The sequence below is a fragment of the Lutjanus erythropterus genome, chromosome 5 (genome assembly GCF_056507025.1).
Source record: "Lutjanus erythropterus isolate fLutEry1 chromosome 5, fLutEry1.hap2, whole genome shotgun sequence".
In the NCBI taxonomy this organism is placed as follows: Eukaryota; Metazoa; Chordata; class Actinopteri; order Lutjaniformes; family Lutjanidae; genus Lutjanus; species Lutjanus erythropterus.
In genome coordinates, this window is record NC_139321.1 from 16,144,917 (window position 1) to 16,160,905 (window position 15,989).

General features: G+C 40.3%; 1 protein-coding gene across 1 annotated transcript in view; it reads left to right on the top strand.

The window, feature by feature from the left end:
• The window catches only part of drp2 (dystrophin related protein 2), a 197,874-nt gene that overhangs the window by 119,646 nt on the left and 62,239 nt on the right, over positions 1-15,989 (top strand). Inside the window, exons 7-9 of the mRNA XM_084718858.1 lie at positions 142-288; positions 9,917-9,995; positions 12,858-12,918. Of these exons, the coding sequence (XP_084574984.1) occupies positions 142-288; positions 9,917-9,995; positions 12,858-12,918 (287 nt within the window). The remainder of the gene's footprint in view (positions 1-141; positions 289-9,916; positions 9,996-12,857; positions 12,919-15,989) is intronic.

The following is a 15,989-nucleotide window of genomic DNA, read 5'->3' on the forward strand; positions in this document are numbered from 1 at the left end:
ATTTCTGTTATTTAATCTGAATGTGGTTTGTCCAGACTGAATGTTTGTCAGCGGTGTTCGTTTTGTATTTGAGCTGTTTTCCATTATATGCCACTTCCACACCTCTCTACCCCTCTACTCCTCTCGCTCCGTCTCCTGCAGTTATTTAAGGAGGAGCTGACCCAGGTGAAGGAGGGCATGAAGCACATCAATGATCTGGCCCACCAGCTGGCGATCTCCGATGTCCATTTGTCGATGGAGAACGCCCGCGCCCTGGAGCATCTCAACAGCAGATGGAAAGTGCTTCAGGTAGAGTTCACTGCTGGGTCTGTGTCGTCCGTTTGACATTGTTAGCAGCAGCAGCTTCGCCGGCAGACAAATTCAAGGGAACCATCGGAGAGCGATTCCATGTGTAATGTTTGTCCTAATGCAAGTTAAGGGTTTATGTGAGGCTCTAATGGTACCCGCACCCCAGGCCTGCAACTGCTTTATGTCTTTTATTCTTTTTGAGCTTATGAAGGGCATGGGGTGTTTTAGGGGGCGGATAAAGGTCGTGTGAGGATAAAGTCTGATATCATTAGGAGGGGTGATCAGAGAACGTTTGCAAGCCGATAGCTAATTGCCAGTTACTCACAGGGATCATTAAAACCACTGAACTAAGTGGTTCATACCGTCATATGCAAGTGAAATATCAAAAAACAAAATCACCCAGTTAGGGAAGTAGCATCAATTTGAACATTACAGGCTTCTACCCTTAGCTTGAAACTCCACACCAGGGGGGGAGGCAGCAATCATGACTTGCAATGTCCCATTTTCGAGTCTAGACAGGAACCTTTATTGTTTGCGGTTTCCAGTCTCTCTCTCTCCCCTCATTTTCTGGCATCTTATTGCTGTCGTCCACTGACTAAAAACTTAAAAGACCCCAAAAATAATTATTAAAAAAACTATTCACACCAGTGTGCCAAAGCCACTCCCCCAGAACATGTGAATGCGTGACTACGGCTGGAGGACGAGTCCAGGGCTGCAACTAACAATTTTTTTCATTGTTGATTGATCCGTCGATTATTTCTGATTAATCGATTTGTAGTTTGGTCAGATTGTCAGAAAACTGTGATCCCAAAGCCCAAGATATCACCCTTAAATGTCCTACTTTGTCCAAAACCCATAGATATTCAGTTTACTGTCTCTAGATTTAGCAAAATGTCTGCCTTGCCATGTAGAAGACTATGGTCATGCACAACGAGTGCACAGCTTGGCTATCCAGTCCTTTCATTCAGGTCAAATTAAATGATTGACTTATCCAGTAACAGTAACAGTCACAGATAGCAGATTGTTTTCTTTTTTCTTGTCATGCAACAGTGTGGGGTCATGAACTAATTGGAATTTTTAATGATTTAATAAATGACCTCTTCTTTTGGAGCCAATATTATCTCAAATGTGAAAACTACATTTGATGTCTGATTTATACATGTTTTTTAAGTTATACATATTTTTTATAACTCATGCATCTTTTTATGATTTATATACATTCTTATAGGTTTAGTGTATCTCAAACTTGTGAGTTTTGGTTTATATCAACTTTTAGCATTACTATTCTACAAAACTAACATCTGGCCACCACATCCTGTAGCTGCATCTAAGTACTAGACATCCCCAGTGATTAGAGGCTGTTTACTGTAAAACAGCTGCAGTAAGTTTTCAGTTTACATTAACAGAGTGGGAAGATTCCAACAGCTTTAACACACTAGTCTCAGTATGGACCTGTTGTATAACAGCTGTTGTTTTTCTGCAGCACTTCTTCCCTGTGATGAGTTAATCCAAACCCTAACTTTGTCAGAATGTTTAACAGTTAAACTGTGGAGTCGTCATATAGAATGAATCGGCAGGTAAAGAGACGAATACAGCAGGAAATATGAATGAATGATGAGAAGAAAGCTTTGAAGACATGCCCTCACATAAAGAGGGAAATTCTTCAATGAATCCAAAGTACTTACTCTTAAAGCCTTTTAAAAATTTCAAGAATAAAGTGCCTTGGAATCATTGAACTGGACTCGCCCTCCCCTTGATGCTTAGATGAATGTATAGATGCATTATCCAGCGAGCATTACTATAATTCTTGTCAGCGTGAAATTTTCAAGCTTTGGCTCCGTGCTCCATCAGCATCCTCTGCAGTGCTCCTACAAGCACAACAAAACCCCTCTCAGCCTCCACTGCACCTCATGTGAGAACACCCCGTTCCCATTAAATAACCTTTGTGGCGTCCTCTCCGCAGCCTCTCGTTCGTGACATCGTCATGATGCTGTAATTGCCACTCCAGCCTCTCCTCCTCTCTGTCTCGCTCTCACTCTCCTCTGATGATGATTTCAACGTCCCTTCAACAGTTCTGAGAAATTCATTTCCAGGATCCACTTTCCACTCGTCCCTGACTCTTCGTGGCTTTTGCTGTTGCCTTTCGGCCTTGAAATAGTCCAGAATGAAACGGATTGTTAGGAGAACAGAATGAGAACAAAACATGGCAGATCAGTGAAGACGAGCTGCTGGGTTGATTTGAAAGCACTCTGTAAACTGTAGACATTTATTCTTTATTGTCATTGAAGCCATGTGTACAGCTAGTACAGAGTGAAAGGAAGCTATGTTCTTCCAGGACCATGAAGGATTGCTCTGTTCTGAGTGAAGAAAACAAAGTTGATTGCTTCAGCTTAAGCCTTTGTCCTCCAAGTGAAAGCTATTGGACTGTTTGCAGCAACTAATCACAGCCACAGCGAGTCATGCTTTTACTTTCTGAAGGATTTTCTCCACATCTTTTGTTTAGCGTGGACTGTTGTAGGTAACAGTATCAACCATAGACTGTGTGTATATTGAAATTGATAAATGGATCTAAAAGTGAGGTCAAAGCATCTCATTTGCCCCTTGGTGTCTGGCTGTAGCACAGGTCATAAATCCTGCCTCACCAATGTTAATAGACATGTACTAAAACATATAGACCTCAAACAATTGTTTCCAAAGATTTCTGTCATTTTAGGTCTTATCACACTGATGTTTGTTCAAGTGTTCGTGTTTTCTGATCAGCTTGGTTTTAATTAGTTATTTGATGATATAAAACGGGGCTCCATGTCATGATTGACAGCTGAGCTCTGCTCACGATTGAGTCGGTCAGCTGTGTGGGCAGGAACGCGAAAGCACAGCTCGAAACGATCACTACTACACAGACTCTGGCTCCAAATGACATCACCAGCACAAGATGGCAGTGCTCATATCCAGGATATTTTAGCTTCAGTTTTGTACAGTGGGAGGAAGGGAAGACATGTCATCCATCTTTTATTTGTCAATGGCAGCAATAGATAACAGCATGGCTCTTTGGATTGGTCTGTCTGCTAATCTACCACTTTGGTAGACTTGATGTATTCCTTTGCTCCTGTGTAGAATTTTGAGTTGCCCTGTGTCTGAATGGTGCTATATAAATAAACTTGCCTTGCCTTGCTTTGCCTTTGGTCTGGACTGAAATATCTCAACAATTATTGAACGGACTGTCATGAAATCTTGTACAGATATTCATGCCCCCTGATATATCTAGTTAGACCTAGCTTGTTTGGACCAGTTGTTTCAAAACCGGGAGTTTTTCACCCCCAGGTTTGCAGCAATCACTCGGATGTTCTGTTAAACAAGCGGGCCGAGCTTGCCCAGGATGCTCTGGGCTTGCCTCCACTGAAACTCTGGAGCGGTTTGTTTGCAGTCACAATGCAACTGACCAACCTTTCAAACTGGTAGAGCCATCTAATTAGGTTTACTCGATGTGCCATCTGAAGAACAACTGATGTGCGAATCTGTGATGGTATGCACACATCAGAGCCCATCTCCAGCAGTAAACTCCTGAGGCAGCACATCTTCTAATAAGATGCATCAGGATGTTGTTTTGTAGTCACAGTGTAGATGTTCTCTTGAACTAGATATTTTGGTCATTTTATAGATAAGATAGATAAGTTGAATGTTTTTCAACAAAAAGCATGTGATATGGCTTAACAGCCAGTCACTCACACTTTACTAAGGTTTCTGCTACAAACCTCGACTAACAGTTGAACCAGCATTGAGGATGTTGAGAAGGAGGATGTGGGCTGGTGAATAATCAAAGTGGACATCTCTTTCACTAGTTATGTGTGTTTCACTTGATGTTGACCAGTGAGAAATCAGAATCTCAGCGACAGACACTTGTCAAAAAAAAAAAGTATTGATAGGAAAGAGGCAGAGGAGAAAATGGCAAAATCAGTTGTGGCAGCGCAGGCGTATCATCACGACCGCTGTGGCCATAAGGGACGTAAGGCCAAAGTGAGGCGGCACAATGGCCATGGCCTTCATGGCCTTCATAACCCTACCCTGACGCTGATTCTGAGCAGGTTTTGAGTTTGTAGCATTTTCACCCTAAAGTGACAAAATAGAATATACTCAGACAGACATTATCAATATACAGAAATATTGTCGATTCTTGAGCACACTGTGTTGATGCAAATACTCCCACAATGCAATGCACAAGGGAAATGGAGGAGCTGAACAAAATGTAAATAAATGGTGGGTGGTGGTGAAACAGTTCCAAAAAGTCTTTGAAAACAAAAAGAAGAGTAGATCTTGAGACAAACACTCCTTGTATCATTTCCTGTTAGTATAAAACAGTATTGTTGAGACCGCCACCTAAAACAGATGATCAGTACGGAGCTTGTACTGTATAGCATTATTATGCGGTGTGGATTTCCGACACAGCTTGTGTCTTGTTAAAAGGAACTCCTCCCGTGTCAGGTTCTCATTCATTTCTAGCTGTTTTGATCCATTTTTAGGATACTCGACCAAGTTCAAGTGCTCTGTGCTCGGAAAACCACTGAGGTACTTTATATCCTAGAGATGCAGCTATACATACTGATATAGCTGTGTTTTTTCTAATGTGTGGGATGAGCTTGTATATAAATGGGAACATCTGTCAGTCTGATTTTACCTTCCTTCTGTTTCAACTAAAATGTTTGTCTTTCACACAGGTCACGATGCATATTAAAGTTTAAATGATTGTTAAAAGCATTCAGATGTGCATAAAAGCCCAGTGACACACCCTCTGAAGCCTGAATTATCAAGAGACATCCTGCAAAAAATGTCACCACAGCCTCATGTAGAGGATTGTTGGTAGAGAGCTACATATAAATTAGGATTCATCTTGTTCCCCATTGATGTCCCTTTGTACTGGAGATAAAAAGTCTTCATAAAAGTCTGGTAATGCTTTCTAATATGCATCAATAATAAATGACAAATTTCTGGTAATTTAACTTTAGGTCATAGTTATTTTACCGTTAAATAGTCAAATAATGTTTATACATGCTTACAAACCATTTATCAAACAATTGTGAAGTAAGAATGTCATGAGAACGGATACACTGACATGACGGGGACAGTAAAATCGCTCACAAGTGCAGCAGTCTGCTGTTAAATGCCAGAGGAATGAAAATAATGCCTACCAGTACTGAACAACAACAACTACATGTGTAGGATAGCAGCATGTGCATCTGCACCAACAGCTGTGCTTCAATTTGTCCAAAAGAAGAAGTAGTGAGGTGTGGATCAACCCTGTTAACCCACATAGCGGGCGAGTCGACTTTCTAGAAAATAAGGCAGGTTTTGACGGGCGGGTCAAGTGATAAAGCAGCCGTCAGTGTAAGTATTCATGGTGTGCAATAGTCCTCCTTCTACCTTCCTCTCTCCCTCTCTGTCTCCCTCAGTCAAACACACACACTAGCTGCAGCAGTGCACACAACAGTGCATCCAGTGCGCTCTGTCAGCTCAGCTAAACAGTGCTCAGAGCACAGCGGTGTAGGTTACGCCTTAAAACTGTGGATTTCATTGTTTTTTTGTATTGTGAAGCAGAACACCAAGCTAAAAAAATACAGTATAGACCTACAGATGTGTGCTCCTATTCTGTTAAAATTAACTGTTAGAATATGAAGGGAAAAATGAGAATGAGAGACAGAAGAAGCGACTGACTTAATGTCTGAGCAGAAATCACTTTTGCACTCTTTTTGCATTTTACTGTGGTATCAAATTAGGTATTGACAATCGTGGAAATTCAGAATTGGTATTGTCCCTGTTGTAAAGTTTCATGAACATTGCTTGTAACTTTATAATGGGCATCCAAATAATGTTTATGGACGACATGTTCTCACCCCCAGCTCATCAACTCTTCAAACTGTGGCGCTGCGGCTGCCCCTTGAGCAAATAACTTTTGCACGGCCAAGTTATCAATAATTAATATTCAGTGTGCAGTTAGACTTTTAAAATACAGGAACAAAAACTGCATGCTTAGGAAAAGATGATGCTTTGGGTGCTCACTCACTATAATCATCAGTTGTAACATTATAATCACTTCAAATAATGTTTATAAATGGTTTACAGACTAATTATTAACCATGAAAATGTTACATATAGCTGGTCCTTCACTCTATGAAATGATTTCTTAAAGGGTTTACATGCACACACGGTTTCATTTGCTAATCATTAACAAATAATTAATAGTTAGTATGTAAAATGTTATAATGTGTGCAACAATAAACTGTTAAATCAGAATGTAATTGTTTATTTTTTTTGCTTTGTGTTTGTATTTACGCCTTTTTTAAGACGGAGATACAAAAAATAAATTGTTCAAGCAAACAACGACCACGATAACAACAAGGTGCAATAATAGCATATTACACAACAACACATAACATAGAAGGGGTTATACAGTCCAGCATCATCATCATAAGGAGAACATGACATGTATAAGGAGAACATGACATGTATATGGAGACCCAGAGATTCAAAATTACTCACATTAGGGCTCAGCACCAGTTTGACTTAGTTTCAAATACACCCTGTTGAAACTCATTTTCAAGCTTGATCCCAGTTCAAACATTGCTGATCATATCAGCTGTTTGTTCCATAGCCAGAAGATTAGAAAATTCAAGTAACCATGTTTCTATTCAGAAATATTTTGGCTTATGAATTTTCCATTTGAACAAAATTATTCCTTTTGCTGCCAAAAAGGCTAGGTCTTCTATTTTCCTGTCTTCCTTTGACCTTAGCTGAGCAGTCCTACACCCTAACAAGCAAACCAGAGGACATGAAGACAGATTTATATTCATTATTACTGAGATCCAATGAAACACTTCTGTCCAAAGGGACCTAACTGCAGGGCAGAGCCATTGCATGTGAATCAAAGTTCCAACTTGTACACAACCATGCCAGCAGAGATCAGAGGAGCGTGGGTCTTTTTTTTTTTATTATTCTGGAGGGTGTGATATTAGCTCTGTGGAGGATTTTTAATTGTGTAATTCTGGCTCTGACTGACTTGGCAGTTATTACAGGCTTCCTCCATATTCTTCCACACTCATACAGAAGTGAGCAAAACCCCTAAATCTTGTTCTTATTGGGAGTCTGGATGTACAGGATGATGAACATCCTGTACAAACCTGTTTGATGCTGCAGATCTGAACTGTCTGTCTCATTCTCTCAATCAGAATATAATATATAGGAGAACGATCATTTCAACCCAAACTATGATCTTTCCCTAACTCTAACCAAGTGTTTTCTGCCCCTAAACTTAAAACAAGTCGATGTCACATTATAAAACATAATTAGTTTGTACAATGTCCACAATATACAAACCTCTTGTTCAAGTCTTGCAGAGTTTAACAAATCCGGGGTTCCCATCTAGACATGACCAATGAAGACTCCTGAAACTCAGATCAAAGTGCTTAACTAAGAAGCTGTTGGTCTGAAATGCCTCAATATTCTGTTATTGCAATGTTAATATATCATATATAATATATTAGTCATAGGTGCAGTTTGAACTTTAAGGTTGGGGTTCACAAAGAAAAAGAAAATAAAAATCAAATTGAAATCTGTACAATAGAGGTTTTTGTTTATACGAAAATTAAAAAATACAGCGAGTGATGTAAAATTGTGAGAATTACTGTAGACTCTGAACACGAACTGCAAAACTAAACCAGATACAGACTCCAGCTATTAGCGTTTCTGCACAGGTGAACCTGCAGGCTCACCAATGACCGTAAAACAAGTAACCCTTCATTTTTTTCTCTCTCTCTCTCGCACACATGCACACACAGAGGATTCATCCTTCCCATCTCACCAATGAATTAGAACAGAATAGCCTTCACGTGTATGTCTCTAATGCCAAGTGTTGAGCTGCATTGTGCTGAAAAAGAATGAAGTCCAGGTTTGAACCCACATACATGCACACATAGCCATCCTGGCTAAACAGAGACGACTAAATAACAACACTAACATGAGGTGTTTGACATCATTCTCTACTGTTACACAAACACATGATAAAATAAATATTATATTATAAATATATATTATATATATTACTAATAATTAGTAAACATAATTTAACAGCAAAATAAATATTAAATTCAAAATAATGAGTTTAATTAATAATCAATTTTCCTTTTAATAATTATGGTTAATTAGAAAGTCTTTCACAGGACAGTATCTGCTGAATCTTACATGCACTCATGTTTGTGTGCCCTGTGGTCTTTGGTTCAGGAAATAGGTGCAAGCCTCTAATCCCCCTTGATGATTGACACTGTTAAAAAGGCTTTTAGTATCCATAGTCACCAGCAGATATTCGCCTCCCTGGTCTTGGATTGCTTGCCAAGTTTCTGTGATATTAACAGACCCCAGGTGACATGAAGCGAAGAGACAGGTGGTGCAAATGGCTTTAGAGAAAGAAAAAAAACAACTTTTCTTTGAGCTGCCTTGCTCACAGCCGTGGTCGATCTGCTATCTCTACTCATCCACATTCATTAATTTCAATGCAATAAGATGCACTGACCCGGCGTCGCGCAATCTTTCACTGCGAGAGCAAGCGAGCAGAATGGAGAAACCTTTTTCTTTGTCTCCTTCTCTGCGTCCCATTTCTCTATTAATTAAAATGATAAATGCTAAATCCCTGCAACATCCTGTGCCCTGTTGATTTTGGCCGCTGTGACGCCAGTGAAAATGTATTTCCAAATTTGATTTGCTAATATTTGTCGATCACGGATAATTTAGTCATTTGTCTTCCTTATGGCAGCCCAAATTGCCTGTAAAACAAATAGATTGTGAAACACACCGCACAGTTGGCAGTACCATTTCCATGGCACGCTGACAGTCCTCCATATTAGTCACAGCCAACTTAAATCACAGGTCCAGATTATTTTGTTTTATTTTCTGGCGAGGGATCAATGACGTGTAAAAAATTCTAACTTAATACATCTAACTTCACACATTACGACTCATTGCCTCTGCTCCTCTTTGAAGTCTCTTCTCTTTGTCTCTTTATCTGTCTCTACCTCACCGCGAGTGGATTTACCTCCCATTGTCTGACGTGTCTCAAACATCCAGCTGACAGTGATTCACGGGGCCAAATCCAACACATTTCAAGTAAACCAGGATTAGTCCGACTAAATCCCATTTGGTTGGAAACATAACTGACGTGAAATGCTTTTACAAAGGCAACGGCAAACTTAATTTTGTCAACGCACTCAGTTATATTGAACACATGCGAGGCTTTGCAACTCTCCTGTTTCATCTCCTCTTCCTCTAAGTCCCCTTTTTTTTCCCACCATTGACATTGCAACCAGGAGCCGTTGTCCTCATTTCAACAAAATATATTATTTTGTAATCTCTGTCTTCATTTCCTACCTGCTGCTCTTCAAAGGCTTTCAGAGTCCTTCAAGAGGGGGCAGTGGAGGAAAAAGACATAATTTATATTCTGCAGTTAACTAATGGAGGAGAAGCAGGTGGTTTGTGCGCGTGTATTTTCTATTTTGGGGATTTGTGGTGGAGAAGGATGAACAGCACGATTCCCTTTGATTGAACTCGTCGTGTGTGTGTGTGTGTGTGTGTGTGTGTGTGTCCTCAGGGTTCGATAGAGGAGCGGCTGAAGCAGCTCCAGGATGCACATCGAGACTTTGGCCCCGGATCGCAGCACTTCCTTTCCAGTAAGAGCCCTCTTCTGCTTTTTGAAGTTGTTACCTCACGTCGCACGAAACTGTGCCATGCTGTGCCAATGCAGCATCTCTGCAAAAGAAGGTTAGGTGTATTAAAGGTTTGTTGTGATGAGGTTAAACATCACTGCCGGTGTGTGTGTGTGTCTGTGGGCGTTTGTTTGTGTGTGTATTTGGGTTAGAGGTGGAGCTGGCAGCCTTTGTTCATCTTTCCTCATCAGTTCCAGCACATGGTTGCGATAAGCATTCCCAGTGATGCTCATCACAACAGTCATCTCTCTCATTTGAGCAGAGATACATATTTGTGAATTCTGTCTCTTCTTTTACCTGCTGCTCTTCAAAGGCTGCACAGAGGGAGCAGGGCGGCGGGGGAAGTGGGGGGGGGGGGGGGGGGGGGGCTTGCTCAGAGATGTGATTTACTTTGCCTAGTTTAAGCTGATGAAGAAATGGAAAAGCTGTGTGTTGCGGGGCTCTCACTGTGTGTGTGTGAATGTGTCTGAAGTGGTGTAGGGCTGTGTGCTTCCTCCAGTGTCCTCGCCAACCCCATCCAGTTTTACTGCTGTCACGCTGGCTCAGAGATGCCACACTGGGGCTTATATAGCTCGACTTCACTGCCAGCTCAGCCCACTGTACCCTGCAGGAACGTCTGGGTTTGTGTCTGTGTGGCTTTTTAATACACCAACATGCCCTTATTTACTATGTTGTTAGCTATAGCTCATAGTGCATATGGTGTAGTGCATATGGTGCTTAACATACACAGATGGACAGATTTGTGCAGTGGTGGGATGTAACCGAGTACATTAACTAACATAAGTACTTAAAGGTGCAGGAATCGGTTCTGGAGAAAGAGTTTCATTCCCAGGTCATCAAATACTACAGAGCTAAGAGGAGGAGCAGAAGTCTATTTCTCTCTCAAACAACTTGAATTACATTATGCTTAAAGGTTATTATGGAAATTTTGTCCATTTCAGAAGGAAATATTGTACTTTTTAGCCCACTATACGTTTATCTATGCTGTGATTACTAATTACTTTTCAAATAAAAACTAAAAAATTGGATAATCTTTTTTTTATTTGTGATCCCTTAAAAAAAGCAATATTTAATTAGGACCCTTCATTATGCCTCAGATGTTGGAGTTGTTCTGAAATGGTTAATTTAAATTACTCTAACCCCCCAAAAAAGCAGTATCATAGATGAAAGCAAGATTAGAGAAAAGTGAGAAAAAAGGGTGAACTTGTGTTGTGGCTTTGTTGAACACATACAGATAAATCATATAGTTATGTAGCATGTAGGATAATGTACAGTGAGTCTTGGAGTCTAAACACTGGTGGTGGTGATGAGATGATCTAGATATGCTGAGGAGCGGACTTCAGGTGAAGTCGACGTGACACTGGATATGATTAATTGGTGGTGAACGGGTGGAGGAGGGCTGCGAGGACTGCAGTAAATGACACCTGATTGCAGCGGAGCGGAGAACAGGTTTAATGTTTGACAGCAATAATATGATTGGCTGATGGAGGTCATAGCAGAATCCGAATGGTTTAATTAAAAAGGTGAACACCCATAATCAGGTGATCAAAAGAAGTGGGAGGAGTGTGAGAGAGAGGATGAAACACAAAGACGGTCTATCTGACTGAACTTCAGCTGTGAGAACAGTTTTATTTTGTGCTTTCCATTTTACACTTCTTCTTCTTTCTTACTTTTCAACTTAAGATTTTACATTTAAAATTATATGATCTTATAAAATGTAAATTTACTTGATGGGAAAATTTGGCACTTTTCTTGTGGACGTCCAGTCAGTGTTGATGGTAAATGTAGTCAGTTAAAGCAAAGCATTCCTCAGTGCGTGTGTTATATTGACAAGAAGGCTGAGTTCTCCTGCTGCTCCAGTGTTGTCACAGTGATGCAGCCTATTTCAGCGTGGATTTCTAGTCTCCAACACTATCTGTACAGCCAGGGGACATGCTAGATGAGAATTTTTGTAATGTTATGGTATGTTTTGGTCTGCAAAGTAATAGCGATAGACTAGGATGGTGATACATGGCAACTTGGGCATCAGAAGCTCTTGTGCAATGCATCCTAGTCCATGTAAGCACTGCCGGCACAACTCTGCAAGCAGGAAAATTAATCTTTCTTGGTCAATATGGCAGCACTGAGGAATTTTTAGCTTCAGTTGACTACTTTTACCATCAACACTGACTGTACATCCAAATATTACCTTCAAATAGGATGCATGAATGCAGGATTTTTACTTGTAATTGAGTACTTTTACCTTATGGTTATTTTTACCTAAGTAAAGGATCTGGATGCTTTTTCCACCACTAGATTTGTAAGTCTACTTGAATCTTTAAGTATTTTTCGCATGCAGAGCAACAACATACAAGTCTGCAGTAAGCTGTGCCATAATACAGTAATAGACAATGACATGGTGTGTGTGTGTGTGAGTGTGTGTGTGTGTGCCAGGTTGCGTGCATGCCTCTGTATCAGTGTGCTGGTGTGTATGTTGCCTGCCTCTTGCTTCTTCTTATTGAGTCAGTCGCGTTTGATCCTCAGCTGAACCCCCTGCGGTTCAGTTTGGAGGCCGGTTAAAACGCTACAGTCACCCCGTCTCACCGACTCCTCCGCCACCACCTCCCGTATTGTATCGGGCCGTGCCAAATAAACCAACACTCTGTGGAAACCCGACACAATAGAGTTGTCTCTTTGGCTTTACTGCGCCTGTTGTACCCCAGAGTAGCTCTGTTAAGAAGGTCTGAATGGACACGCTGTCTGGACACGCTGTCAGGGACATTGTACACAAAGGCTTTTCATGCGTGACATGCCTATTTTGAAATTGATTTCTGTGTGTTTACGCAGGTTCAGTGCAGATACCGTGGGAGCGTGCCATCTCTCCGAACAAAGTGCCCTATTACATCAAGTAAGTGCATCTTCAGTCAGTGTCTGCATTGTGGGAATATTTACTCTTTCTCTCACAGGTCAGGAGGCTGGATTAAAGTGGGAGTATTATAGTCGACAAATGGATATGACTACTGTATGTCTGCAGAGCACATTGGTTTTTCCACTAAGCCTGACCTAAATGTATTTACTTTCCAAGACTGGCCTACACACAAATAGTAAGCAGAGGAGCTGTGTTTTTTCTGGATAAAAAACACTATAACATTTAAATTTATCAGCCAGTTTCAAGGAGTCGTCATTATATTAAGGAGTTCATGGAGTACCTTTTAAAAAAAAACGACTTTTTTTTCTCCAAATAGATCACAAACTGCTGAAATCTGTGCTTTTTATCCATCAAAATGTCAGCTTACCTCTTCACTTGTGTTTCTTCACAGGCCAGTCTTGCCTGGCCCACAGGTGGCAAAAGTACAAACAAGTAGAAGTGCAGATTCGTGAGTAAAAATGACTCTGATAAAAGTAGAAGCATTGATTCAACTTCTTTACTCAGGTAACAGTACAGGCTCTGAAATGTACTAAAAGTATAAAAGTAAAAAGAAGCCCTCTGAGGGACGTTTCCACCGGTTTAACAAAGTAAATGAACATCACCTTTTTTCTATGTGTCGTTGTCCCATCCATATACGTTGAAATTGATTAAACTGATGTTGGGAGGGCAGCACATGATGTAGCATAATAAAAATATTTAAGAATTCCCCTCCAAGGCGTTAAAACAACATTTAAAGTCTGGCTGAGCAAATGGTAATTCAGGCTGAAATGCCATTTGTTTTAGTTTCATCATTCAGTTTAATGTCGTCGTCATGTTTTGTTTTTGGCTAATAACCAATCAGCGGTGACTGACCATATCTGTTCCACTGACAGAGTTTTCAGTCCAAACAGAAACTGTGGTAGCGGTTGCTTGGAGCAGTTAATTTAACATTTGCTATATTTGCTTTCTCATGGTTATTAAAGAGCTGGCCTTTTTGCAGATCCGTTATAGCTACACTGCCGTTCAGTAGTCTGGAATCAGTGGTAAATCGAGTGCATTTATAGAGCGACTTTCAAGTCTTTTGACCATTTAAAGCACTTTACATGTCAGCATTCACCCATTCACACACACAGTCATACACTAATGGCACAGTGCCGACCTTCTCATCAGGAGCTCAGCTATACAAACCCATTCACACAAACACTCACACGTTGACGGCAGCCAGCGGGAGCTATTTGAGGTTCATAACAACCTGCTCTTTTTCTTCTCCCTGTCAGCAATGACTACTTTAACATAGATGAAAACAGTATATTTCAGACACCAACTGTATTATTTCCATTTGAAATAGTTTTGGCCCCAAAAGAAGAATAATTAAATCATTAAAACTTCCATTTAGTCGATGTCCTCAGTGTTGTATGACAGTTGCAACCATTTTTCCCACCAGAAACCCTTTGATTTTGAATTTGTTTTCCAGTCCAGAAAAGCACAAGTGACTCCAGATCCTTTTTAAAACACAAGGGTGCAACTGGGCTCTAAATATTTAGAGAACCCTTTGTTTTGGGGGGGCCTCTGCAGTCTCCTCAGTGGTTGTATAAAATAGATTTAAACTGTGGTTTGTCTGTCCATATATGTAACCTTCCATTTCTGTTTTGAAGTTTTAAGAATAGTTTTGCCAAAGCAACGCGCCTGTTAATTCCAGCTCGTCTTAGGTGTTACAGTGCACTTGGCAGTGAAAAAGAAGCCTGAAATCTGCACAGATTTTTCTAAGTTTCCAGTTTCTTTTACCATTATGATTTCTTATATTCCTATTTAAGTGTTGCTCAGAGGGATCTTTGTCTCCTTCTGCCCTTTCACTTGTCAGTCTTGTTGAATCACTGTGCAGCATTTTGTTCTCAATGTACACAACCCTTTATTCAACCCTTCATACAGAACAGACACTATTTGCAAAGACGAGATTCTACAATCGACAAGCATCACAGACCTTTAAAAAAATGTAGAGTGGTCCTCTCAGCCATCTGACTGCACTGAATCAAAGCTTTTGTGGCAGACGATTGCAAACTCTTGAACGGTATTGTGTGTCCAGTGTATTGACATTAAAAGAAATATTTCCAGAAACAGTTTAAAAGCACATCAGGTCAGAATTACAGAATAGTGTCACCTGTCAGAGGACGCAGTAGATTTATGATGGCACAGCCTGATCAGGGCTTCCATGGAAATGCTTATCGAACTTTTGGCACATTTCACCATCATCCTGTCGGGATTTCTTTCACAGTAACGACCGGCTCAGCGTACATTATCCCTTATGTATCGGCTTGGTTATTTTTCCATTCAGGAAAATGGATATCAGTGAGCAAAAAGCGCTTAAAGCATGATTTCATTATTTTTTTAACATGAACTCTACTTTCCTATGTTTTTGTGTGTAAGTAACTTAGGATAATGACCATTTTTGAAATTGGTCCAATATTAAGGCAGAGTGCTAAAACCAGCTAAGGTGAAATTAAGCTACAACATCTAATCCTTATGGGCAACTGCAAACCATCAAATTAAATCTACTAAAAGTCTCAGATTATTGCTCTAATACTGTGTTCGAGACAAACAACCAGTTGAAATTTCCCAGTTGGAATTTCCAGTTTCTGACGTCAAAGCTTTTCAGATGCACAACGTCAAAAGTGAACAGAAAACATGGCTAACCCTTACAAAGTAATGACTCTAATGAAAGTGTTCGCTCAGTTGAACCCTCAGCAGGCCTGCAGTCTGCTCCGTAAACAACACAAAGGAGAAAAAACAACGCATGACGTAACGGACGCCATGATGTATTTCATTTTATGTCCTTTAATAGCATTGGCGACATAATTTCACATCAATTTACAGGCAGAGCATTTCTTATTACGTATATAATAGTATTATTTATTATGTTAGGCTTCCATGGGTCTCCAGTGTTGTCCGGGACACAGTGTTAGTGTCCAACAACATTATGGAAACTGTCCCCACAGAGATTATCTTAAAAAGTAGAGTATTTTTTGCTTATCCGTAAATAAGTGTTTTATTGCTCTTGTCTAAGTAACTTTGAG